The 27,942-nt window shown below is 32.5% G+C and overlaps 2 protein-coding genes across 2 annotated transcripts in view; one reads left to right on the top strand and one right to left on the bottom strand.

Annotated features, from left to right (window-relative positions):
* The window catches only part of LOC134699067 (GPI ethanolamine phosphate transferase 1-like), a 33,653-nt gene extending 24,463 nt beyond the window's left edge, over positions 1-9,190 (top strand). The window contains exons 23-30 of the mRNA XM_063560754.1: positions 1,179-1,287; positions 3,496-3,598; positions 4,274-4,367; positions 4,839-4,925; positions 6,244-6,299; positions 6,713-6,788; positions 7,351-7,467; positions 8,017-9,190. Of these exons, the coding sequence (XP_063416824.1) occupies positions 1,179-1,287; positions 3,496-3,598; positions 4,274-4,367; positions 4,839-4,925; positions 6,244-6,299; positions 6,713-6,788; positions 7,351-7,467; positions 8,017-8,187 (813 nt within the window). The 3' untranslated portion in view covers positions 8,188-9,190. The remainder of the gene's footprint in view (positions 1-1,178; positions 1,288-3,495; positions 3,599-4,273; positions 4,368-4,838; positions 4,926-6,243; positions 6,300-6,712; positions 6,789-7,350; positions 7,468-8,016) is intronic.
* Positions 9,191-14,023: 4,833 nt separating this feature from the next.
* On the bottom strand, positions 14,024-22,740 carry LOC134698915 (acyl-coenzyme A thioesterase 8-like). Its single transcript, XM_063560592.1, has 6 exons — positions 22,625-22,740; positions 21,599-21,744; positions 20,906-21,131; positions 20,066-20,223; positions 16,469-16,660; positions 14,024-15,561 (listed from the first exon to the last, which is right to left on the bottom strand). Exons 1-6 carry the CDS (start codon positions 22,714-22,716, stop codon positions 15,464-15,466), a joined length of 912 nt encoding a protein of 303 aa, XP_063416662.1. The 5' UTR covers positions 22,717-22,740; the 3' UTR covers positions 14,024-15,463.
* Between the last annotated feature and the right edge of the window lie 5,202 nt (positions 22,741-27,942).

Raw genomic sequence — 27,942 nt, 5'->3', positions numbered from 1 at the left:
AAAGTGATCAGCCATCATATATAGTTGGTAAAAAGTATCTCTGCCTAAACTACATTGTCAACTTTGGTACCACTAACTGAACAGTGGTGTTGAATTGATAGAGTTGTGAGCTTCCTGGTGGGTTTTCTGTATCCATATGTTTGGTCAAGTCATTAGGGTCACTATAGTCAGCTTTGCAACAAGTGTAGTAGGCATATATATTGTATTTGAGATCATTAAGACATTTGTCTTGAGGCTAAAACTTAAGTAATATAACTGTTCAATGTTTTTAACAGCATCACAAAAAAGTGGTTGTTTATAGAATTTTAATTAATCTATTGTCAGTATTTCACTTTTAATCATCCAGGCATGTGTCTTAAACTTGCTAGTTGATCACCAGGTAATTGCTCTGTCAGTATCAATTTTGTAAACAAAAATTTCTACTGAAAATTTTTCGAGGTTGACATTTTCAAAAAGCGGAAGATTTCCAATTTTTAATAGGAGGGACGGAAGAGGGTCTTAAAAGCGGGAGATTTTGACTCTCGCGGGAGAATCACATGTATGCTACTTATAGATTATCGTTGATCATCTCAACAAGATTGATTTTCTCTCTTGAGCCGGTATGGCAAAAGTGAGAAAAGCAATCGAGTTGATATGACCAATGGTAATCTGTTTATCTATATTTTACCTATGAAGAGATTGTTAATTACATGTGAATTTCATTAGCAACGCCACGTGCCTCCTGACTCTCAAGTGAGTAGCATGATATGAAAAATTATCACAAAATAAGATCTAAGGAAATATGTACAAAATACAATAATAATATTTATTGTTCACCAGAATAGGTTTCAACAACAACAAAATAACTAAATGCACAAAAATATTATTTAAAAAAGAAGAGTACTTCAATATACAGCATGTACAATTTGGGGAGAGAGAAAAAACAATTATGAGGGTGAAACAATGCCATTAAAAGTTATATACAAACATTATTGAAGAGTTTGATAGGGAAGCAAGAAAAGAAAGATACGGTTATATTACTTCAGAATCAATGAAGAAGCTTGTTTACTTGTTATGCATGTCTTCAAAGTTTCATGTTAGATTGAAAAAAGTTACATCATGTATGTTCTGAAATCAACTAGAATGCTTGTTTCAACTAAGTTTGGTCAACTGACATTGGAACATACTTGTTATTCCAGGTTGTAGTCATTGGTTTAGCCACATATAATGTATGGGCAGTGTCAAGTAGTATTGCCAGAAGTCAAGGTCTTCCATTTGTTAGCCAGTTAATTAGCTATGTCATATTAGGTAAGATTTTTTTGTTTTTTTTATTTTGCTTGTATTGAAAAATTAACTGAAACAGTTATAATGATTTCCCCTAGAAAAAATGTGTTGAAATATAAAGACCATTTAGACTGTTGTTTATCACCACAGTTTTTATATGACTGCAAAATTTGAAAAAAATTTCGTCGTATATTGCTATCACGTTGGCGTCGTCGTCTGCGTCGTCGTCGTCGTCCGAATACTTTTAGTTTTCGCACTCTAACTTTAGTAAAAGTGGATAGAAATCTATGAAATTTTAACACAAGGTTTATGACCACAAAAGGAAGGTTGGTATTGATTTTGGGAGTTTTGGTCCCAATATTTTAGGGATTAGGGGCCAAAAAGGGCCCAAATAAGCATTTTCTTGGTTTTCGCACTATAACTTTAGTTTAAGTTAATAGAAATCTATGAAATTTTGACACAAGGTTTATGACCACAAAAGAAAGGTTGGGATTGATTTTGGGAGTTTTGGTTTCAACAGTTTAGGAATTAGGGGCCAAAAAGGGCCCAAATAAGCATTTTTCTTGGTTTTCACACCATAACGTTAGTATAAGTAAAAAGAAATCTATGAAATTTAAACACAAGGTTTATGACCATAAAAGGAAGGTTGGTATTGATTTTGGGAGTTTTGGTCCCAACAGTTTAGGAATAAGGGGCCCAAAGGGTCCAAAATTAAACTTTGTTTGAATTCATCAAAATTAAATAATTGGGGTTCTTTGATATGCCGAATCTAACTGTGTAGATTCTTAACTTTTGGTCCCGTTTTCAAATTGGTCTACATTAAGGTCCAAAGGGTCCAAAATTAAAGTTAGTTTGATTTTGACAAAAAATGAATCGGTTGGGTTCTTTGATATGCTGAATCTAAAAATGTACTTAGATTCTTGATTATTGGCCCAGTTTTCAAGTTAGTCCAAATCGGGGTCCAAAATTAAACTTTGTTTGATTTCATCAAAAATTGAATAAATGGGGTTCTTTGATATGCCAAATCTAACTGTGTATGTAGATTCTTCATTTTTGGTCCTGTTTTCATATTAGTATCCATTAAAGTCCAAAGGGTCCAAAATTAAACTTAGTTTGATTTTAACAAAAATTGAAATCTTGGGGTTCTTTGATATGCTGAATCCAAACATGTACTTAGATTTTTGATTATGGGCCCAGTTTTCAAGTTGGACCAAATCAGGATCTAAAATTATAATATTAAGTATTGTGCAATAGCAAGTCTTTTCAATTGCACAGTATTGCGCAATGGCAAGAAGTATCTAATTGCACAATATTGTGAAATAGCAATTTTTTTTTTAATTAGAGTTATCTTTCTTTGTCCAGAATAATAAGCAAGAAATATCTAATTGCACAATATTGTGCAATAGCAAGAATTTTTTTTAATTGGAGTTATCTTTCTTTGTCCAGAATCAACTTAAATCTTTTTTATATATAATATACAATGTATATTCACTTTTTACTACCAACTGATAAATTAGAATAATCTTTACCATTCAGTGATAACAAGCAGTTTTTTTACATCTTAATATTTTATGATGTATTTAAATGAGTAGTTATTGTTGCAAACTCCATTAGAAATTTTAATTGAGATTAGTTTTGGAATAAGGGAAAGGGGGATGTGATTTAAAAAATTGGGTTGAATTTTTCTCATTTGAAATTTCATAAATAAAAAGAAAATTTCTTCAAATATTTTTTTGAGAGGATTAATATTCAACAGCATAATGAATTGCTCTAAGAGAAAACAAAAATTTTAAGTTCATTAGAACACATTCATTCTGTGTCAGAAACCTATGCTGTGTCAACTATTTAATCACAATCCAAATTTAGAGCTGAATCCAGCTTGAATGTTGTGTCCATACTTGCCCCAACCATTCAGGGTTCAACCTCTGCGGTCGTATAAAGCTACGCCCTGTGGAGCATCTGGTTGTGATTTGTTTTGGTGATAAATAGCCAAGACTTTATGGAAAAACCATACCGTAAGGACGCTATTAAATCAATGTCAAAATAGCATTTGATTTTGAAATAAAAATCATATTGCTTTTGATATTGGTCAGCATTTACTAAAAATAGTGAAATCATTAATAAATTTTTATAGATTTACTTTACAAATTGTAAAAGATCTTTTTAATGATTTATTTTATTGTGAGTTTAAGAGAAAACTGTACTTGCTATCCTATCTAATATGTTTTTCAGTGTTTTCAATGATTTCCCCATTCCTTGGAGGGACGTCAGTGATACACAGATTGTTTACCATAACCTTAGCATTATTTCCTCCATATTTACTGCTAAGTATATCGTATCCTTTAGAGTCATCATACTCAGGAATTTATTTTTATGTATGAATATTGATATATCATTGTAAAAAGTTGATTGTTTGGTTTGAACATAGGCAAATAGATTGTGGGTGCTATGGATTCATTTATGTTTGCGAAATTGAGGGAAGTATTAACAATTGCTCACATGATTTAAGCTGGGAAAAAGAGTCAATATGGGTATTACATGTATAAGTGAAAAGTAGCTCAAAAGTTCATTTGCTGCAAAATAAAGTCAACAATATAAAACAGTTGTATGGTACATGAGAAATATTATCAAGAGTGAAAAATCACAGTACTTTAACTGCAAAAAAGAATATAATAGTGTTGAGCTGGGTATAATATGTGAGAAAGAGCTTACAGTTAATCTGGGTTATGATATAAAATTATATAGCATGTGATGCAAATTTAATACATATGTGTTTTGGGTTTTTTTTTCATTTTGTTATTTTTAAATAAAATACTACACAATAGAATATTTTAATCAAATTTTCCTGTTTACATTTTATACTTACTTTTATGTGTCATTACATATGCTTATTTACATAATGAATTGGGTGGATGAAGTCTATAAATGTAAAAGAAATTGTGTAATGCTTGAAAATATTTCTTTATTAGTTTTGTTGACACTTCAATAATAACTATGTTCCTTACATTAGATACAGATATGAAGATTTATTTTTTATAACTTTAACAGCAGTTTTATATTTCTGGATGAAGTTAGAGATAAATTTGAACGATAAAAAAGTCTGTGTAAGTATCATTTACTTTATAAACCAAAGTGGCATTCAACCAATTGCTAACATTTACTGTGCACTTTGACGTCTGGGGTACCATTTAGGGTTCACAGTGCATACCTCCAACCTAAATGTACTGATAAATATCATATTTTTGGGGTAAAGTGATGGAACTGGACTCTTTTTAAAAAAATTGAGGGAAATTACAGGGGACTATTTAATCAACATGATACTGAGAAAATATAAATCCAACTGGTCAGAACTGCCTTTTAACACTTGTAAAAAAGTAGAAAAAATACAGCTTACTGATAACTCTTCTATTATGTTTACAAAAAGTCTGTTCCAAAGATCTTCAACCTGCTCTGCAAGAAGCTTGTTTACCATCTCTAGTGATAAAAAAAATATGTGTTTTGACCTTGCAGTTGTTTAAAAATATTGATTGCATTCTTCTATTCAGTTATGATGCTTATGTATAATTATTTTTCAGTTAGAAGATTGTGATTTTGTTGTATCAAGTAATAATCAGCAACACAGAAGTATAAACACTGAAGATATACGAAGAGCATTCTATTATGTATCCTTTTTTGTCAGATTTTGAATTTTTTACCTACATCAGTTATTTTTTATTTAATCCATCTAATTTTTATACGCCCGTCTAAAACGGGACTTATTATGGTATACCTTTGTCTGTCCGTCCGTCTGTGCGTCCGTCCGTCTGTGCGTATGTCCGTCTGTGCGTCCGTCCATCTGTGGGTCCGTCCTTCTGTGGTACCGTCCGTCTGTCGTACCGTCCGTCTGTCCGTCCAATGTCCACACTTTGGACAATAACTCAAAAACACTTTCACCAATTTCCATGAAACTTAAGTGAATTGTTTATATCTATTGACGTAAGCTCCCTTTCGTTTTTTTTTAATTTCAGATTTTAAGTTTTGGATTTATGGGGCTTTATTCATAAAAAAGGGGGGATTTTCAAAACTTTGGACAATAACTCAAAAAGGCTTTCACCAATGTCCATGAAATTTTGATGAATTGTTTATATCTATTGATGTAAGCTCCCTTTCAATTTTTATAAATTTCAGATTTTAAGTTTTGGATTTATGGGGCTTTATTCATAAAAAAAAAGGGGATTTTTAACACTCCAGACAATAACTCATTAAGGCTTTCACCAATGTCCATAAAACTTTGGTGAATTGTTTATATCTATTGATGTAAGCTCCCTTTCAATTTTTGTAAATTTCAGATGTTACATTTCCGTGTTATGAATTTTTATGCTTAAAAAAGGGGTGATTTTCCAATTTTGGGACAATACATTTAAAGCATAAAAGACAAGTTAAAAGAGCAATGGGCGTATTATGCTCTAAAGCACAGCCCTTTATTAATGAAATCCAAAAGCCATTAAGGTTTGTCTCGGTAATTCTGTATGTACATACATCCATACGTTCCTTGGTATGTATGTCTAGAAATTGATTTCGGTTCTCTAACTTTAGTTTACTAAAATTAAATATATTATAAAACTTAAAAACATAATGCTCATTAGAACTAAAGACGGATAATGTTAGAATTTGGAGACAGCACTTTCAATGTTTTTGAGTTTTGTCTCTTTATGAATAATTTGATCTAACTTTACTTTGCCTCAAACCAAATGTTACAAAACTGAAACATAGTGCTTCTTACCATGAACATAGATCAAATTTGAATTTGGAATTTGGGTGGCGTCACTTTCTCAGTTCTTTGGTTATGTCCCTTTATTAATGGACAAATTGCTGAATTACTATGTATTTACAAGTGAAGAAATCTGTGTCCCATGGAAACATTCTTCTTTTATTTTTAAGGTTGAAGTTTCTTTCTGTTATTATACCATAATTCATTTGATTTTCCTTAACCTTCATCAGATATTTTTTATACTAGTAGCATTTTTTGGAACAGGAAACATAGCAAGTATAAACAGGTAAATTGTGTAGAATATTCAAGCATAATTTGATCTCATGTTACAGCAAGCAATCCTATTTTGCTTTGATGTTGATCATTTATACTGCTAGTGATTTGATATTCTTTTATTAACTATGCTTACAAATTAGTAAACATGTTCAATGATGAAAAACAATGTGTTTAGAAATTATTCACTGACATCCAAAAGGAACATGAAATAGATATTACATAGATTCGAGATTTGATGAAATAGGGATAAATAAAATAATGAGAATCACACATACACATACACTTAAATTTAAATTTAAATAAAGAAGACAAAATATTGTAACATTTCCAAAATGCGGAAGTTGTGTTGTATTTTCTCCCTTTCCCTCACACCAACTCACTTTAACTGAGCTTATCTGATATTTATACCATATAATTTTTCAGTTTTGAACCAGCCTCAGTGTATTGTTTTGTTACAAAGTTTGATCCATTTGTGATGGGTTCTCTCATGATGTTAAAGGTAAGTCATTACTGATCTCATTTGAAGCAACAATAATTTATATATTTTACCTCATTGACATTTGTTAAGAAGAAATCAAATTAAATCAAAGCAAAGATTTATTCACTATCGATACATTGCAAACAAAGTAATACAGGCTCTATAAAGCTATAAATTTAAAAAAGAAACTTTACAAGCTTCAGGTAGGCCAGAATTTTGACAGCCATTCCAACCAAAGCTTTGTTCTAAGTCTCAGATTTTATTTTCAGAATGTATTGCCATTTTTTTCGGTTAGCTGTTTATTACATGCCATTCATGTACTGACAGCCATTCCAACCAATGCTTTGTTTTTAGTCTCAAGATTTTATATTTCAGAATGTACTTCCATTTGTTTTGGTTAGCTGTTTATCATGCCATACATGTACCGACAGCCATTCCTACCAAGGCTTTGTTTTTAGTCTAAGATTTTAAGTTTCAGAATGTACTTCCATTTGTTTTGGTTAGCTGTTTATTCCATGCCATACATGTACAGACAGCCATTCCAACCAAGGCTTTGTTTTTAGTCTAAGATTTTATATTTCAGAATGTACTACCATTTGTTTTGGTTAGTTGTGTTTTCCATGCCATACATGTATTAACAGCCATTCCAACCAAAGCTTTGTTCCTGATAGTCCTCATTATGTCAGATTTCATGGCATTAGTAAGTATTTAAAAGCTCTGCAAACACATTATGTATGTCCTTGCTATTAAGTTTCATAGGGCATATAGTACATATGTAATTATGAAATACAACTGTTTGATTGAATTGAAAACTTTTTATTCTTTGCAAATGGACAAATTTTTAATATTGATGCCAGTAGTCAATGAAAGTAGATTCTATATAAACAAAATGAAACAACATTACAATGAAACTGAAATTACCGGAGATTATTTTATTAATTGAAAAGAAAATTCAGAACAAATCCTGTTAGAATTTGGCAAAATCAACAAAAAATGCAGAGATAGAAAGTCAAAGATATCTAAGTTCCCAAATATGCATGAAATTCTTTCCACTGAATGATAAGCAAGCAGCAATCTATTTCAAAAAAATTTTGTTGTTTGTTCATATTTGTTTTGATAAAGCAACATTAGAATGATTAAGAAGCATTCAAAAAGGTTAAACGCAGTCATATATTTTCTATAAATTACCATAAGTTAGAGAAAACTTCTGAGAATGATATAAATATGTATAGTGTGAGTTTTATTTCAGAATTTTTTTTTCTTGGTTAGAGACTATGGTAGTTGGTTAGAGATTGGAACAAGTATCAGCCATTATGTGATAGTGATGTGTATGATTATATTTCTCATGGTACTTTTTGTATTATCTCATGCTTTGACAACTGTCTCAGTTCTCCCTAGGATAAAACAAAGTAGAGAGTGAGTTATATGTCAGCATTGTTTTAGATAATCCTGCATGTCTGTGGAGAAAGAAAAAAACAGTATTATCTATTCTAGTCTTAGTATACTTGTTTGTTTGACTAATGTCTTCCTTCCATGACATTCTGATTGTTTTTGTTAAATGATTTTTAAAGTTTTTATGAAATCAGAGACAATCAGAAGAGACTGTAATTTTTTGATATGATAATTATTGAATTAGTATTATTTGTCATTATTTTGTATGTAACCTTTAATATTCCTAACTTTTAAAAAATTTATTTGAATTATGATTCTCATATACTATTCATTATCCATAATTCTCAAATTTAAATAATGCATTATCCATACCATAAGAAATGATTATACTTTTATTTTAGGTTAGATCATTTTTCACTCATTGCCACACCTTGAAATTACTCACATCATTTTTTCATTGAACGACCAAGATATAAGGATAAGGTACTGGTATTGTGTGAAGTGGGTCTCATTGGGGTCTAAGGGTGACATGGGATTGCTGATTTTTTGTAAGCGGGAAATGTGAAATTCAAATTATTGTGTCATGAAAATGAGAAATGAGGTCTTGTGGGACCCGGGAAATGACAAAAAAATAAGAATTGCTTACGTACATAGTGTAAGCGGGATACAGGAATCTGACAAAACAGTAAGCGGGATCGGGGATCGGAACCCCCCAATGAGACCCCCTTTGAACTGATGCTGGAAATCTAATAAAAAGGAATTTCTTTTTAAGATTGCAGCAACAGACAACAAAAGCTCAAAAGTTGTACAAATATCACAATTTTATGGAAATTATATTGCAATCTCTTTTTACATTTATTTTTATAGAGTAGGATGTCAATATGTTATGTGGTCTCAAACGCCAGCTCAGAATGGAGATCAACATGTTTACATTGCTTCCAATTATTATTTAGAAAATGTTCAATGTTGGCAATGAATATATGAAATGATAAATTCATATCAGTATGCATAATATCACAACAGTATTTGATGCTGTTCTCTTGGACTAAGTTAACCACTAAAATCACAATCTTTATGAAGGACTATAAAATCCTACTCTGCATAATATAAGTTTAGTCTAAGTTTTGCACTTTCAAACCATCAGCTAAGATTTTTTACAAACATGGTTGTGACTGTTGGATTTAATCTATTCAGTGATGCTGTTTTTAAGAAATTGCTTGTATGTTTTTTTCCAATACAAGGAAGTATTTAATCTATATTTTTGAGTTACTACCAAGGTTTGATTTCAGATCCACACACAAATAACAAATTTTATTTAAACCATCATATCATTACCCATACATCAAATTACTCTAGTCAGGGATACTGTTACAAAAAAAAGCCCCTGCATGTATTTGCCAAAGGGTCTCTTGTTATACAGTAAGAAGATATTGCCATCATGATTTATGAAAAATGATACAATTTATGAAGTGACATAATATCCCCATGATAAAAATCCAATATGTGAAAAGTTTCTGATGAGAAACATGTTAATTGCTTGTTAGAATTTCATGATAAATTACTAACATATTGACTTCAAGATGTTATTGTGAATGTCTCATTTGTTTTCAAACATTTCACGTAATCTTATTTTTATTCAACATTTTGAGTTAGAATTAAACTAACAGTTATAGAGATTTAAAATTCGTATAATGTGCTTTTTATATACAATGTTAATTTAAAAAAGAAACAAATTGTAATTTTTAATGTTTTCTTCAATATGCAAATTTTCTTTTCCATGGAATCTTTTTACATGGTATACAACATGAAGAGAAGCTATGATACATACTTTTTAATTATTTTCATACCATATGGTCAAGTCTTGCAAGTTATCATTTATAACTTGTCGAACAAAATAAATAATATTTCCTTGCCATGACTTTCTATACTTTAGCAATGTTTGAAGCTCATTTATTAGAAAGATTGATTTAAGGTTGATTTACAACAAATTTCAAGTTTTCAAAATCATGATTTTTGGCCAGATAAGACAAAGATTCCCTTGTTAGAAATTGAAATATTGCTTTTTTTCATTTTTGATAAACGCTTACCAGCAAATTAATTATCTTTAGATATGTAGGTGGTAATTAATCATTTTCTAGCTTTTTTTAAAAACAAAAATCAATCCTTTTGCATTCTTACATTAGATACAAGTTATTAGAAAATTGGCAACCATCAAAATACAAGTTAACCCAGAACTTTTCTCTTGTCTAATGACATTTGATATTAGGTTAATAGATTTATATTCAACCTCAAATCTATTTATAAACTTCATTATAAACTATGGAGTTTTGTTGCATGACGAACAAATATGTAAAATATGTTGTATCTAGTTGTTTGTTAAATTGTTCATTCATACTTCTGTGCAATATATTTTTAATGCATTTACAATCTACTGCAACATTGCTGAATTACTGTGATATTTTTATAAGACTTTTTATATCAAAAAGAATGCTTTTAATAAACGGAGACTGAAATACAATAACATGTTCAATTTTATTGTTTTTAAAATATTCTTTCTGCTGAGATTGATCTTCTTGCCTATTTTAAAATAAGGGTACAGTTTAGATTATTTATTTGATTTGGCTTTAGTCAGTGATGTGATTTAGTGGTTATGAGGCTTTGCTGAGTTAAAATAAAAAGTTTATTTAATACCCTTTAGCTGTAATTAATGATAACACATTAAGGGCAATGAGGTCCATATTTGAAATCAGATCTGCAGCAAAATCATTGTTGCCATTTGCCAATAAATGAATGCTATCAAGCAAATTTAGTTTGCCTTTGAGGATGGTAAAAAATTGGCCATTACCACAAAAAACAAATAAGACCAGCAGTGCATAGGAAATACAATACCTAACATAGCTTAAAATGGCACATCCCCATAACCACAATACACTTAAATTACAAGGAAAATTGGGTTTTAAAATACAAACTAAAATACAGGAACTAAAAAATGATTGGTTACTTGCAGCTGCTAAAACAAGTTGAGAAAGTTGATCAAACAAGAATATCATTCACTTTCTCTGCATCATTTAGAGTACATTAAGGTGGTACCTAACACTACAGGAAGATAACTCTGTAAAATCATCTAAATGTTTTAATTACATTGTGTTGTTAAAGAAATATTAAGCTTCTCGATGATCAAAATAAGTGTGTGTCAAACTGCTAAATAACCGGTGTAATTTTTTGTCGAGCCTGCAACTTTTGTTGCAGAAAGCTCGACATAGGGATAGTGATCCGGCGGTGACAGTGGCCGCGGTGTTAGCTAACTTCTTAAAAGCATTATATTTTAGAAGGTGGAAGACCTGGATGCTTCATACATTGTATATAGATGCCTCATGTAACAAAGTTTAGGTCAGTCACATTTCCAATGTCCTTGACCTCATTTTCATGGTTCAGTGACCACTTGAAAAAAAAAGTTAAGATTTTTTGTAATGTTGAATTCTCTCTTATAAGTAATAGGATAACTATATTTGGTATGTGTGTACCTTGCAAGATCCTCATGCCGGTCAGACAGTTTTCACTTGACCTCGACCTCATCTCATGGATCAGTGAACAAGGTTAAAATTGGTGGTCAAGTCCATATCTTGGATACTATGAGCAATAGGGCTAGTATATTCAGTGTATGGAAGGACTGTAAGGTGTACATGTCCAACTGGCAGGTGTCATCTGACCTTGACCTCATTTTCATGGTTCTGTGGTTATAGTTAAGTTTTGTGTTTTGGTCTGTTTATCTCATACTTTATGCAATAGTTCTACTATATTTGTTGTATGGAATGATTGTAAGGTGTACATGTCTAGCAGGCAGATGTCATCTGACTTTGACCTCATTTTCATGGTTCAGTGGTCAAAGTAAATTTTTTTTAGTTTTGGTCTTTTTATCTTATACTATATGCAATAGGTCAACTATATTTGGTGTATGGAAATATTTTTTTTATCTATATGTCAGTTGTCCAAGTTTTATTTTACAGTGACCTCAAATTTGACGGTTCATTGCACAGTGTTAAGTTTTTGTGTTTCGGTCTATTTTTCTTAAACTATAAGTAATAGGTCAACTATATTTGTTGTATGGAAGCATTGTTAGCTGTACATGTCTGCCTGACATGGTTCATCTCACCTTGATCTCATTTTCATTGTTCATTGGTCTTTGTTTAGTTATCTTGGTTAATGTTAAGTTCATGTGACAGTTGTAATAAAGCTTTATACTTAGGACTATCAAAGTAATATCAATGATTAGTAAAGAAGGCAAGACATTTCAGTGTGTGAACTCTTGTCTGATAAAACGGTTGGTTCAAATTTTTTGAAATTTTGAAATTTTTGTCAAAGGGTGAAATTAATTTTAGTTAAGGTGTTGGCCTGTTGGGTACCACTTTAATTCCAAACTTTGGGTTCTGAATGTTCTTATGAAAGATAACTTGCTTAATCCTTTGAATACGCAAATATTTTTATGACTATTTTCTTCCAAAAACATTATGGGGTTGACAAATTAAGGATTTGAGCTATATAATAAAAGTCACAGATCAGCTACTCACACTAGCATGTCATCAAAGGTGTGCAATAGTATATGGAAATAAAGAGATGTGTTAAAATAGCTGGAAGTTTCTTATATAAAAAAAAAAGATGTGGTATAATTGCCAATGAGACAACTATCCACAAGAGTTCTAATGAGGTGAATATAGGCAATTACAGGTCCCCATTTGGCCTTCAAAAATGAGAAAACACATAGTGTATAGTCGGCCATTAAAAGCCCCAACAAGAAACAATTCAGACAGGACAAAAATTAATAGCATGAGTTATACCACTACAATTTATGAAGAATTTATTATTATTACTATTTAGAACAAATGAAACCTGCCAGACAGATATATACACCTTACAATAATTTAACACATCAAATATGATGGCACTGAAAGTTTATTCATGTTGGTTGTATATGTGAAATAGACCAAACAAACAATAATCACCAATGCAATGTGTAAAAAGAGGTCAAGTAGATGAAACCTGCCATTCAGACATGTACACAGACCATAGGGTGGGGTTCATGTTGCACATTCTTTAGTTTTCTATGTTTTTCTACATGTATAACAATCATTCCATATGCCAAAAATAGTTGACCTATTGCTTATAGTATCTAATATACAAACTTAAACATGAAAAATATAGGTCAAGCTCAGGTGTAGACCTTGCAAGGAAGTATATATCTAATATATTTATCTCATTACTTATTATAAGCATACATGTGAACCTCCTGACAGGATTACAATAATCCTGTGTATGAAATATTTCATGAATGATAATAAGTGAGTTTACATGACAACATTTATTTTTAAATTAAGCAGTCTCTGAACTGTGAGAATGAGGTCAAGGACAATAGACATATGATAGATGAAAACTTCCTAACAAATTAAACATTAGGTATCTGTACAAGGCCTGTATTATGTAGGTCTTCTATCCACTAAAATATAGTTATAATCAACTTATATAGTTATAAGTAGTTTATGCCATCCTTGCCAGATTGTGCATTCTATTGCACTCTGTGAATTTCCTTCCATACAAAGTACTGTTCTTGGAAATAGGACCAGAAATACATTTAGTTGTCTTCTGTTTCGTAGAAAAATAAATGTGATCTACAGTATCATTTAATTGTTTTTTATTAAAAAAATCATTAACAAATCATAACATATTAAACATTAACTAATAACAACAAATTAACTGTTTTCTTCAGTATTTGAAGTCACACAATTAATTCCTTTGTAATCACAATAATTTAAATATACACATTCTTTAAAAAAAAATCATTGTTGAAAAAAAAGTTATATATAATAAATTTGATCTATAAGTATCATTTCTTTGTTATAATCAGTCATAAACTTTAATAAAAAGGAGGTTATTCTTAAAGTGTTTTGATTAACAACTGTTAATTGGGAAAGTTTTGCTGACAATATAATATATAATAGCAAAAATATCCACTATCAAGATATGGACAATATACAGGAAAGAAGAAATAAATATTTCATAAAAAATCTTTTAACACAAAAACAATCGTATGGTTAATGCTTCATTAATATATCACTGATAAATTAACATTATAATTTTAAAAGTTAAATAATAAAATTAATATAAACTATCTTTGTAATACTGTAAATTCAGAATTTATTTTGATATAAACTAAAACTAGAATTTGATCAATATTGCAAAACTTTAAATCGCATTTTAGTCTTCATTGACAAAATCGCAATAATAAATGCATGCAATAATTACTGAATTTACAATACCCAAGGATCAGTACACGTATTGTTCATTTACTTTATATATAATTTATCCTCGGAAGGTTAGTTTTTTTTTTTAAAGGAGTAGGTCCAGTAAGACCCCTTTTTGGCCCCAAAATATAGCAGCTGTACAAAATTGTTAAAATGTAAACTTTTAAATATTTATTGGACAGTAGAATGCTTCATGTAGATTTTTCATATTTGAGCTTAAATCAGATCTTTTTTAATGACTAATTCAATTAAAATCTTTCACATAAACTAATTGATTCAAATGAAATAAGTGGTCAAAATCTTTCGTCAGTTTTTTTTAGACAATAGTCAATATGCAGGCAATCTTTAATTTATCTTTTTTTCTTTTAGTGATTTGTTGTTTTTTGAGAGGCATCACATGGCATGGTAGCACTTTTTGGAAATAAAGAATATTTGTCGGAATAGAATTTTGACCATTGAACAAGTTAAATCCACATTTGATTATAACAATATAAGTCTAGCATCTGGGTTTACAGATGAAATAGCTCAAAATGAGAGTAAAAAATTGCAATAAGCTCATTGATTAAAAGAAAAAAGTCTTATAAATACATTTTAAAATAAGTCATCACAGATGTACAATCAATATTTGTAGATGCTCATTATTCCTATACATATCTAATTATAACATGTTAGATTCTTTTATTTAATCTATATAATAAACATATTTTTTCAAATAAATAATAATTCTCAACTGCTTAGCTTCAATTAAACTCTGGAGAATTCTTTGTTTTTTCTTAGATTTAAAGAATTTTGTACAATTATATGTAGAAGTTAAAGAAATAATGATACATGCAACATGCTTAAGTCCTTTTTTTTTAAATGAGTTTCATGAAGTGGTCATACTATACATAAACATTTCTATCCTGTATAAAAAAAGTTTTAAAAAATGACACAAGTTTCATATCTGATATTGCCTCTTTACTTTCATAATTCAAGCCAGATAAATGTTGAATGTAAGTGCTGCCTTTATCACAGAGCAGATCTGACAACACCTTCCTGGGCCATTGACACAGCTAATACACCATCCTGTCTCCACATCCTTCCTGTACATAAAGCTTTCCCTGATCCTGTAAATAAATAATTCATAATCACAAAAAACAAAGTAAATTTTTAAAGAAAAAAATTATTAAATTATAGGCTATGATGAAAGATAACAGATAAGTTTTTTTTTTTAACTATATAGACAATGATTTCAGGGCATATACCAAATAATGTTAACATGGGACACAGATGATGCCCACGCTTGCATTTAACATGATAAAGGGACATAACTTATGAATAGTAAAAGTGAGGCTACCCAAATTCCTGCTCGATCTGAGTTTTGATTTACTAAGCATTGTGTATAAGTTTCATAACCATTGGTCCAGGCAAACATAAGTAAAAAAACAAAACCAAAAAAATCAGCATTTTTTACATTCATAAAGGGGCATAGCTCTAGAACGGAAAATGTAATGGCACACAAATTCAAACTAGATCTGTGTTTTGTTGTTTTAAGTATTGTGTGTAAGATTAATAAATATTACATATGTTCTATAGGAATAGTATATTTTGACTATCATGAAATCAAATATCAGTGAAAATTGGTAACCATGAAAATAAATGAACCCATAGTATTTAAAAGCAAAAGAAGTTTAGCTGCCTAAGAGGAATAGATCCAACATGTTTAAGGTGGTACCCAACACTTTCACTAAAATTAATTTGGCTCGTTTAATTTTCATAAAATTTTGTCAAAGTATTTACTTTAACACTTGAACAAAAATATAAAAAATTTAAAAATTTTGAACCAACCGTTTTGTCAGAAAAATTACACTGGTTATATAGCAATTTGACAAACACCAATTTTGATCATTGAGAAGCTTAATATTCCTTTTACAACACAACTTAATTAAAACGTTAAGCTGACTTTACAGAGTTATCTCCCTGTAGTGTTAGGTACCACCTTAAAAAACAAAAGTGGGCATTTAGGCTTCTTACCACATTGAGGGCATTCTATCTCGTACAACATCCATTCATCTGCCCTGAAAGGATTATGGAACCACATACTATGATCTAATGATGCCATGTAGCCTACTTTGGTCCCTGGAACAGCAGGCTGTAAGGCTGCACCCAACAATAACATATCACACATAAATCCTGCTATACACTGCTGTAACTTTATGTCTGGTCCTGAAAAAAGTAAATATTGAATACTCATTTATTCAAAATTTGAGAAAAAGTTTACAATGGAAATTTCCATATAATATGGGTAAAAAAATCAAATGGGAAGTGCACTATAGCATTTATATATGGTGATGAAAATTACAAAAATTCTAATAAAGAGGTCTAGTAGGATTTGCAGATACAAAATTGGTACCCTGGTAATGGCTTAACAAAAAATTTAATGCAATTAAAAAAGATTAGAAAACATAATGGGTTCACACATTTCATACAAATAAATTTCCTCTTTCTGCTAGCTCTCCTTTGTCAATTAAAATATACATTTCCCTCCTTAATGAGACAACTAAAAAATTAGCTCAATATCTCCTGGTTCAAAATGCAGAAGGGATGAGGGTCAAGGCGCCTACTTACCAATATGACCACTAGCTTTCACCCATATGTATCTTTTGGGTTCTCCCTGGGTCAAACCATGGTAAAGATGAGGGTCAAGTTATTTACTTACCAATATGACCACTAGCTTTCACCCATATGTATCTTTTGGGTTCTCCCTGGGTCAAACCATGGTAAAGATGAGGGTCAAGTTATTTACTTACCAATATGACCACTAGCTTTCACCCATATGTATCGTCTGGTTTCTCCCTGGGTCAAACCATGATAAAGATGAAGGTCAAGTTATTTACTTACCAATATGACCACTAGCTTTCACCCATATGTATCGTCTGGTTTCTCCCTGGGTCAAACCATGATAAAGATGAAGGTCAAGTTATTTACTTACCAATATGACCACTAGCTTTCACCCATATGTATCTTTTGGGTTCTCCATGGGTCAAACCATGGTAAAGATGAGGGTCAAGTTATTTACTTACCAATATGACCACTAGCTTTCACCCATATGTATCGTCTGGTTTCTCCCTGGGTCAAACCATGATAAAGATGAGGGTCAAGTTATTTACTTACCAATATGACCACTAGCTTTCACCCATATGTATCGTCTGGTTTCTCCCTGGGTCAAACCATGATAAAGATGAAGGTCAAGTTATTTACTTACCAATATGACCACTAGCTTTCACCCATATGTATCTTTTGGGTTCTCCCTGGGTCAAACCATGGTAAAGATGAGGGTCAAGTTATTTACTTACCAATATGACCACTAGCTTTCACCCATATGTATCGTCTGGTTTCTCCCTGGGTCAAACCATGATAAAGATGAAGGTCAAGTTATTTACTTACCAATATGACCACTAGCTTTCACCCATATGTATCGTCTGGTTTCTCCCTGGGTCAAACCATGATAAAGATGAGGGTCAAGTTATTTACTTACCAATATGACCACTAGCTTTCACCCATATGTATCTTTTGGGTTCTCCCTGGGTCAAACCATGATAAAGATGAGGGTCAAGTTATTTACTTACCAATATGACCACTAGCTTTCACCCATATGTATCGTCTGGGTTCTCCCTGGGTCAAACCATGATAAAGATGAGGGTCAAGTTATTTACTTACCAATATGACCACTAGCTTTCACCCATATGTATCTTTTGGGTTCTCCCTGGGTCAAACCATGGTAAAGATGAGGGTCAAGTTATTTACTTACCAATATGACCACTAGCTTTCACCCATATGTATCGTCTGGTTTCTCCCTGGGTCAAACCATGGTAAAGATGAAGGTCTAGTTATTTACTTACCAATATGACCACTAGCTTTCACCCATATGTATCTTTTGGGTTCTCCCTGGGTCAAACCATGATAAAGATGAAGGTCAAGTTATTTACTTACCAATATGACCACTAGCTTTCACCCATATGTATCGTCTGGTTTCTCCCTGGGTCAAACCATGATAAAGATGAGGGTCAAGTTATTTACTTACCAATATGACCACTAGCTTTCACCCATATGTATCGTCTGGTTTCTCCCTGGGTCAAACCATGATAAAGATGAAGGTCAAGTTATTTACTTACCAATATGACCACAATCTTTCACCCATATGTATCTTTTGGGTTCTCCCTGGGTCAAACCATGGTAAAGATGAGGGTCAAGTTATTTACTTACCAATATGACCACTAGCTTTCACCCATATGTATCGTCTGGTTTCTCCCTGGGTCAAACCATGATAAAGATGAAGGTCAAGTTATTTACTTACCAATATGACCACTAGCTTTCACCCATATGTATCTTTTGGGTTCTCCCTGGGTCAAACCATGGTAAAGATGAGGGTCAAGTTATTTACTTACCAATATGACCACTAGCTTTCACCCATATGTATCGTCTGGTTTCTCCCTGGGTCAAACCATGATAAAGATGAAGGTCAAGTTATTTACTTACCAATATGACCACTAGCTTTCACCCATATGTATCGTCTGGTTTCTCCCTGGGTCAAACCATGATAAAGATGAAGGTCAAGTTATTTACTTACCAATATGACCACTAGCTTTCACCCATATGTATCTTTTGGGTTCTCCCTGGGTCAAACCATGGTAAAGATGAGGGTCAAGTTATTTACTTACCAATATGACCACTAGCTTTCACCCATATGTATCGTCTGGTTTCTCCCTGGGTCAAACCATGATAAAGATGAAGGTCAAGTTATTTACTTACCAATATGACCACTAGCTTTCACCCATATGTATCTTTTGGGTTCTCCCTGGGTCAAACCATGGTAAAGATGAGGGTCAAGTTATTTACTTACCAATATGACCACTAGCTTTCACCCATATGTATCGTCTGGTTTCTCCCTGGGTCAAACCATGATAAAGATGAAGGTCAAGTTATTTACTTACCAATATGACCACTAGCTTTCACCCATATGTATCTTTTGGGTTCTCCCTGGGTCAAACCATGGTAAAGATGAGGGTCAAGTTATTTACTTACCAATATGACCACTAGCTTTCACCCATATGTATCGTCTGGTTTCTCCCTGGGTCAAACCATGATAAAGATGAAGGTCAAGTTATTTACTTACCAATATGACCACTAGCTTTCACCCATATGTATCTTTTGGGTTCTCCCTGGGTCAAACCATGGTAAAGATGAGGGTCAAGTTATTTACTTACCAATATGACCACTAGCTTTCACCCATATGTATCGTCTGGTTTCTCCCTGGGTCAAACCATGATAAAGATGAAGGTCAAGTTATTTACTTACCAATATGACCACTAGCTTTCACCCATATGTATCTTTTGGGTTCTCCCTGGGTCAAACCATGATAAAGATGAAGGTCAAGGTATTTACTTACCAATATGACCACTAGCTTTCACCCATATGTATCTTTTGGGTTCTCCCTGGGTCAAACCATGGTAAAGATGAGGGTCAAGTTATTTACTTACCAATATGACCACTAGCTTTCACCCATATGTATCTTTTGGGTTCTCCATGGGTCAAACCATGGTAAAGATGAGGGTCAAGTTATTTACTTACCAATATGACCACTAGCTTTCACCCATATGTATCGTCTGGGTTCTCCCTGGGTCAAACCATGATAAAGGTGAGGGTCCACAGGTCGTCTCTCTATGTGCATTTTTCTTTCTAATATCCTCTTGATAAAGTCTCTACTTTCTTTGGTTGTCTCCTCATTTCTAGGGAAAATATCTATTGAAGTTTATATTTGACCAAAGTTTTTCACAATAAATCATATACTGTTGGTTCTTTTATTTTCTTTGGAACTGATTTTCATGGAATGATGAAATCTTGCATTTTCTTTTATATTTGATTTCATAGTTTTGCTTAAGTCTCCTTATTTTCCTGTTGAAAATTTGTTGTCAGTTAACATTTAAATTTGTGGGTCCTCTGAACCCATGAAATCCACAAAAGTTGGTATCCATCAAGTTATAATGAATCCACGATTTATGAGTTCAAAACTTGGGATGTCATTAAAAAAATGTTTATTTATAACTACATTTCATATTCAAAATATAATGAAACCTGTGTAAATTAAATCTTTTTGGAGGATATTGTTAAAGATTTAATTTTGACATCAAGATGTTTTAAAAGTTTTTTGTAGTTGGGTTGCTGTCTAATTGACATACCCATATCTCCTTTTATCCACACATAGTTTTCTCAGGAGGGGATAAGTTATACAAAGCATGTAAGCACAGTCACCTGAAGAGTTCATAATTTAAAATATAGCGAAAAAATGGGGGAAATAAAATATATATTATATAACACTACAATTTTTTTTTTAATTCCCCCATTTTTTCCTAATAAATATGAAATCATCAGGTAACTGTGTTTACATGTACATGTACTTATATTACTTACTCTAACTGGGATTGTAAGAAATCATAGCTTTCTACTAATTCTTCTGGTCCTGGGACTACAGGCATGACATACTGATGTTTTAATGGATCAGACTCTTCCATCTTAAATGAAGCTTGCATGGTAAATATTGGTACACTATCCTGTGTAGCTTTGATTGCTCTAGAACTATATGTAGATCCATCTCTAGTTCTATCTACATGGTATAGGATATGTTTCTTGGCATTTCCTGGTAAAATAATCAAAAGTTTCTTTCAACAACATGTACATGATGTAATGGGTAACAGGTTTTCATAAATAAATACCAAAAAAAATAATCCTACATATATTTATTAATGCAATTATCAGTTTTTTATCAAATAGATTTAATAATGTTTTGTTTGGGGTTTTCAAATTGTTTATTAAAACGAAATATATATATATATTTATAAAAGGTGATGAAGGGTATACTCCAATTAGACAGCTACCCGACAACACTATAAAAAAAACCAAAAAAAATCTACAGGTAAACAAAATGACAATAACACTTAAAGACGTTACAAAAACTACCATTAACAAGTTTCTCACTTGAGGCAGACACATGAACTTCCTATTTACTCAAAGGTAAAATCAATTCAGAGTCAGAATTTCATTGACAACAGCACCAAAATCGAAAGGAAAATATTGGAATTTCTTTTGTCTTAGAACTTAACTTACCTCCAATTAAGAAATAACAATGTAAGCTGTGAATATGCTGTTCTTCTTTGACAGTACGACAGGCTGCTATCAGTGCCTGACCGATTACCTGTCCTCCATAAACAAATCTTCCAGCAAGGGGGCGCCAAAGATTCACTGGTGAAGCTCTGATAATGATAATAAATTACAATCTTATGACTATATTACAATGTATTAAGGGTAACAAAATGAACATGGATTCACAATTAATGGATTGGGTTTATAACCTATAATTAAAATATAGGTTAAAATATGAAAGAATATTTTATTAAGAAAATCAAATTATCTGGATTATCTGTGAAATAAGTTAAAAACAATTACAGGAATTCAGTTTTGGAAAAGTTAGGTCTGTCGCATCTCGAAAGCCAGGAAGAATGTCTTGTACCTGTGATTAGTCTATATCACATCTGGTTTATATGTGGGACTATCAGACTGTTAGACTATAGAGCTGTCAGGCTATTCAATCGTCGTACCATTGAACTGTCTGACTATAGACCTGTCAGACTGTCAAGCGGACACGAAGAGACCTAAGCTTGTGGTTGCCATCATACACCTTATCACTATTTAAGCCTCCTCGGCCAGTCAACCCAGCCACTTGACCTTTTGACGCATACAACACTCCCTTTTCCTTTGTGCCGTCAGATATTTTTTTTTAAGACGTCAAAATTTTACAGGAACCTGTGTGATATCCAGTAATGGCGGACAAATAGCGATAAGGTGTGCTGGCAATATCATATATTGCAACTTTACTTTTGAGATATTTCATGATTTTACAAAAATATATACAGAATTTTCTAGCGCAGGACCATTTAAAAGAAAAGAAAATTTATGCATCCTTGGAAATATACAGATCATACATAAACATCTGTATATAATAAAATTTCCGATGTAAATACTAAAAAGGGGGGACTTCTGTCACTCTTGTTGTTGCATGATTTCATGTTAAAATAATATGGCTCTTGATCTTGATCTTTAAACAAAAAACAACATTAAGAAACTATTTGCTACCTGAAGATATTAGTGTCAATAGCTTCCAACGTCAAATACGATCTTACGAGTTCATTTTCTAGATCGTCAGTTCCAGTTGATGCCATTGCCATTGTTTATGGGAAGTAACTCTAATAATATTTGGCGCGAAATATAAAAGTGCAGTCATACATTACTGTACTGAACAGTCAATGACAGTGTTATACTGAATGTGAATTTGCATTGCTTTCAAGCTTGTCTCGATGTTTAACTTTTGTACAGCCACCATTCATGGCCCTGTAGTAAAAGTGAGGCAAATGTTCTTGGACAACACATCGAAAGTTATAATTTCAGACATTTCAAGTATATTTGTATAATACTTTTATTATTAAGCGATTTGGGAAGTGGTTCCTGAATAAAAAAAATAAAAGATGAATTTTATGAAGAATCTGATGCCATCTCATACTTTCGAATGTCATTTATAAAATGACTCAAAAGACCTGCCGAGTTATTTATTTTCAACACAACTGAATACATTGTAGTTATAATTAAGTAAGGTTATCTATTTTCATTCAACATTGTCATAATGATGTCTTATGATTTCTGATGTGGAATACTTAAGCCCCCTAGGGAAGAGCGACCACTCAGTATTGACATTCAAATTTAATTGTTACATTGAAGAAACAAATTCAGAAAGGATAAAGTTTTACTACGATAAAGCAGACTTAGATGGACAGATCTGAGCAATATAGACTGGTACAACATAATGAAAGAAAAGTCTATAAATGAACAATGGATATTTTTTAAAGACAAACTCTTGGAACTCCAAAGTAGTCACATATCACATAAAACGATAGGACAATCGAGCAAAAAAAAATAAAGCTGTAGGTCTCAACCAAGAAACATTGAAAGCAATAAGGAAAAAACACACATGCTGGACAAGGTATATGGAAACAAAAAGTAGCGAAAAATATAAAGAATTCTGTAAAACTAGAAACAAGGTCAAGAAACTTACCAGAAAAGCAGTCAAGATGAAAGAGAAAGAAATTCCAAAACCAAGTAAAAAATAATCCGAAAAAGTTCTGGCGATTATGTCAAATCTAAAAGTAAAACTAGAACTGGAATATCCGATCTCGTCATGAACACACAAGATGGTAATGATGTATTAACAACCAACTACAAAGAAAAGGCAGAAACACTTTCGAGTTTCTTTGCCAGCGTCTTTACAAAGGAGGATGATGGAGACATTCAAAAACTTAAAGGACAAACTGTCAAGGAAGCCATGAATTATCTCGTAATTAAGCAGGAGAATGTTCAAAAACGCCTGAAAAACCTGAACACAAACAAATCACAAGGTCCCGATAATATTCATCCTAGACTTTTACATGACGTGTGTGATGCACTATCAACACCAATAACCATAATTTCCAATACGTCCCTGAAAGAAAAAACTATACCTCGAGATTGGAAAGAAGGATGTATTACAGCCATATTCAAGAAAGGCAACCGAAAACAGGCATCAAACTACAGGCCAGTAAGCTTAACGTGCATACTTTGTAAACTGTTAGAAACATTTGTTAGAGACCATATGGTGTCACACATGAGGCTAAATAAACTTTTTAGTGATTTCCAGTTCGGATTTCTATCAGGAAGGTCGACTACATTACAGCTATTACATGTTCTCGAAAAACGGACTAAGATTCTCGATAATGGAGGTTCCATAGATACTATATACCTTGATTTCATGAAAGCATTTGATACTGTCCCCCACAAACGACTGATTGGAAAATTAAAGAGTTACGGAATATCAGAAGAGATAATATCATGGGTAACATCATTCCTTAGTGGTAGAAAACAACAAGTACGCGTCAACGGCAGCTACTCAGAATCCAAACAAGTAACAAGCGACATCCCTCAAGGCAGTGTCCTGGGTCCTATATTGTTTGTCATCTACATAAATGATCTACCAGAAATGCTTGACTCGGATTGCTACATGTTTGGTGATGATACCAAAGTCTTTCGACAAATACAAACAACAGATGATAGTGATGCACTTCAAACAGACTTATCTCACCTAGAAACTTGGTCAAATACTTGGTTGCTAAGATTCCACCCAGATAAATGTAAAGTCCTAACAACAGGGAAACAACATGATAAAAACCACAAATACAACTTGTGTAACACCACACTAGAACATGTTGACAAAGAAAAAGACATAGGAGTGACCATTGATAGTAAACTAAATTTCGAACAACATATGAATGAAAAGATAAATAAAGACAATAGTATTATGGGACTAATTAGAAGGACATTTACCTGCCGCAATGAGGAAATGTTCCTATTACTGTATAAAGCATTAGCAAGACCAAACCTTGAATATGCCAATGCTATATGGAGCCCATTCAAAGTTAAAGACATAACAGCTATTGAAAATGTTCAAAGGCGAGCAACGAAACTGATACAAACATTGAAATACCTAGAGTATGAAGAACGGTTAAAGAAGCTTAAACTACCAACACTTAAATACAGACGCATGAGAGGTGACACGATAGAAGCGTACAAATTAACATCTGGAATATACGACGAAGCGCTACCTAACATACTCACATACAACACCACATCTGCAACTAGAGGACACAACAAAAAAGCTGACCATCCAAAGATGCAATAAAAATATAAGATCGAACTTCTTCACACAACGAATTGCACCAATATGGAACAGCTTACCCAGCAATGTTGTAAATGCACCAACTATTCAGACATTTGAAAGCCGCCTAGATAAATTTTGGACAAATAGTGACATGAAATATAACTATAGAGCAAAAGCTGACACAGGAACCGGAACCGAAACAAGTCAGCAAATAACTGAAGATCTGAGCATAGTAGAGTGATCCAGCGCTCAGTTACAGACTATGTAAGACTATGTCAGATAATAGTTATCAAAGGTACCAACCGAGGCTTATAATTTAATACGCTAGACGCTCGTTTCGTCTACACATAAGACTCATTAGACTGATTCAGATAAAAAAAAAGTCAGAAACTAACAAGTAGAAAGTTGAAGAGCACCGAGGACCCAAAATACCAAGAGGTTGTACCGAATACGGTTAATTAAGGGAAAGTATAATTGGGATACGAAAATTCTTAGTATTTCGAATAATTCATACTTTTGCAAACGGTAAATTTTAGGTCGTGGAATGACCTATAGTTGTTAATTTCTGTGTCATTTGGTATCTTTTCTCCTATGAATAGTTGTCTTATTGGCAATCATACCATATCTCGGTTTTATATATAATTGATATTCATGTCAACACCGAAGTGTTAACTACATAAAGCGAAAGGTTTGGCATGCCCTTAAACCAGGTTCAACCCACAATTTTTTTTCTTAAAATGACCTGTACAGATTCAGGAATATGGCAGTTGTTATATAGTTCGTTTCTATGTGTATTGACGTTTGTTATTGTTGCACTTCGATGTTCCTGTTGTTCATTGGTTTTCTTCTTATAGTTGATGTGTTTCCCTCGGTTTTGGTTCGTAACCCGGATTTCCACATTTAATAAAAAAGACAGGTGGTTCCAAGCAAAGATTGTTATTTTTAGAGGATTGTTATTGAACATATGAGAAAATTTCAACCCTTTTCAATATATTGAAGCAGGTGTTTTCAAGGTATCAGGAGCACCTTAGTTTTACAACTGATGTCTGATTTTGTTATGGATGTCATTACTCTTGACCTTTTTGACATAACGCTGCATTAGTTGTACGTCACAGTTCGAAAATCCAGTTTTCCAGAATGCAGATGTAGGATGCCATTCATCCTTTGTCCCAGACTGCTGTATCATCTGCATAGGTGGCTCCAGGGAAAGAATCTATTTAAGGATAGAGGCTTATTCATGCAATAATTCGATTAGCGTGTCTCCATAGAATTCACTACAGCGTCGAGTTTGTTGAAACCGTCTCAAGTAGATGACCAAGTAGTCATAATCACATTTAAACGTTACACGGCAGTCTTTGCTGACAGCTACATAAGACAAGGAAGTTGTATATTGATTAGCCTCAGAACCACAGCGGGATAAATTTGCGTGTTCTCTTTAACTTCTCTGAATGCAAACGAAATATCTTGTTCTACGGTCTCCAGACTGTGTTGTCAATGATACATGTCCCAAGCAACCATTTTCGAATAGTGAATTCTTAATCTCGATTTTGGGTTCATGGGATTATGGAATAGGAGTTACATATAGTTTTTCTCCAAGCTATAAATCTAAAATTGGATCGCAAAACAGACCTTGTAGATCTGCCTGGAACTAGATTTAATCTTAAGTTTCTCTAGTTGGGATGGGCAAGGACTATCCCTGAAATGAGATGTTCAATTTATATTCCAAGTATGAAGACTAATCACTTCATTTCAAGACGAAGAATACGCGTCAAACATTGGAGAAACTACATCATGATGCTAATTTCCTGTCATATCATCTCACAAACAAAGGTTTTTTTTGGGGGGGGGACAAAGCGTATGAGTAAAAAGTAAAATCACAAAAATACTGAACTCAGAGGAAAATCAATTTGGAAAGTCCATTATCACATGGCAAAATCAAAAAACAAAACGCATCAAAAACGAATGGACAAGAACTGTCATATTCCTGACTTGGTACAGGCATTTTCAAATGTAGAAAATGGTGGATTAAACCTGGTTCTATAGCGCTAACCCTCTCACTTTAATAACAGTCTCATCAAATTCCGTTACATTTACATGATGCGTTAAATAAACAGTCACAATCAATAAAATAGTCAAAATATGGAAACATCAGTCATCATCGTATAACAATTTAACAGGACACAACAACATCTACTATCTACGAACACATGGATTGATTTGAGTGTCTGACGTCAGAAAGCAATCCGACATTCAACATGTGCTGTCAAACTAACAAAAAAGTCTTAAATCCTCTGTTCTTGCATTTGACGTTTGTGAGGGAAGTATATTTCCTCCTGCGTCATTCTTTTGACTAAATTTCCCTGAATTCTTTTCAAGATAACGTTTAGGTTATTGATCGTCCATCAAATACTATAGATCAGCTAGATTTCGTCCTGATTCGGGTGTTCATATTTTGTGAAATACAATTTTTGTCTTTGTTGATCAAAGACATCTTGTGCAAATCCTCAAACTCTTCAGTGCTCCTTTGCATGGAATCATCGAAATTAATTTGGTTTTGACTACAGAACGAAGTAAGATGGGAAAAAAGTCACTCTATTTTCTATATCCTGCATGTGCTTTTCGACAGACAAGTTTTCAGTTTGACTTATGAATGATCCATCTCTCCTTGCCAAGAGAATTCTTACTAACTAAAACCATATTAGTTTTGTAA

This window comes from Mytilus trossulus, unplaced genomic scaffold (assembly GCF_036588685.1).
Source record: "Mytilus trossulus isolate FHL-02 unplaced genomic scaffold, PNRI_Mtr1.1.1.hap1 h1tg000024l__unscaffolded, whole genome shotgun sequence".
NCBI lineage: Eukaryota > Metazoa > Mollusca > Bivalvia > Mytilida > Mytilidae > Mytilus > Mytilus trossulus.
Note: the sequence above shows the minus strand (reverse complement) of the source record. Positions and strands in the feature narration are given on the sequence as shown.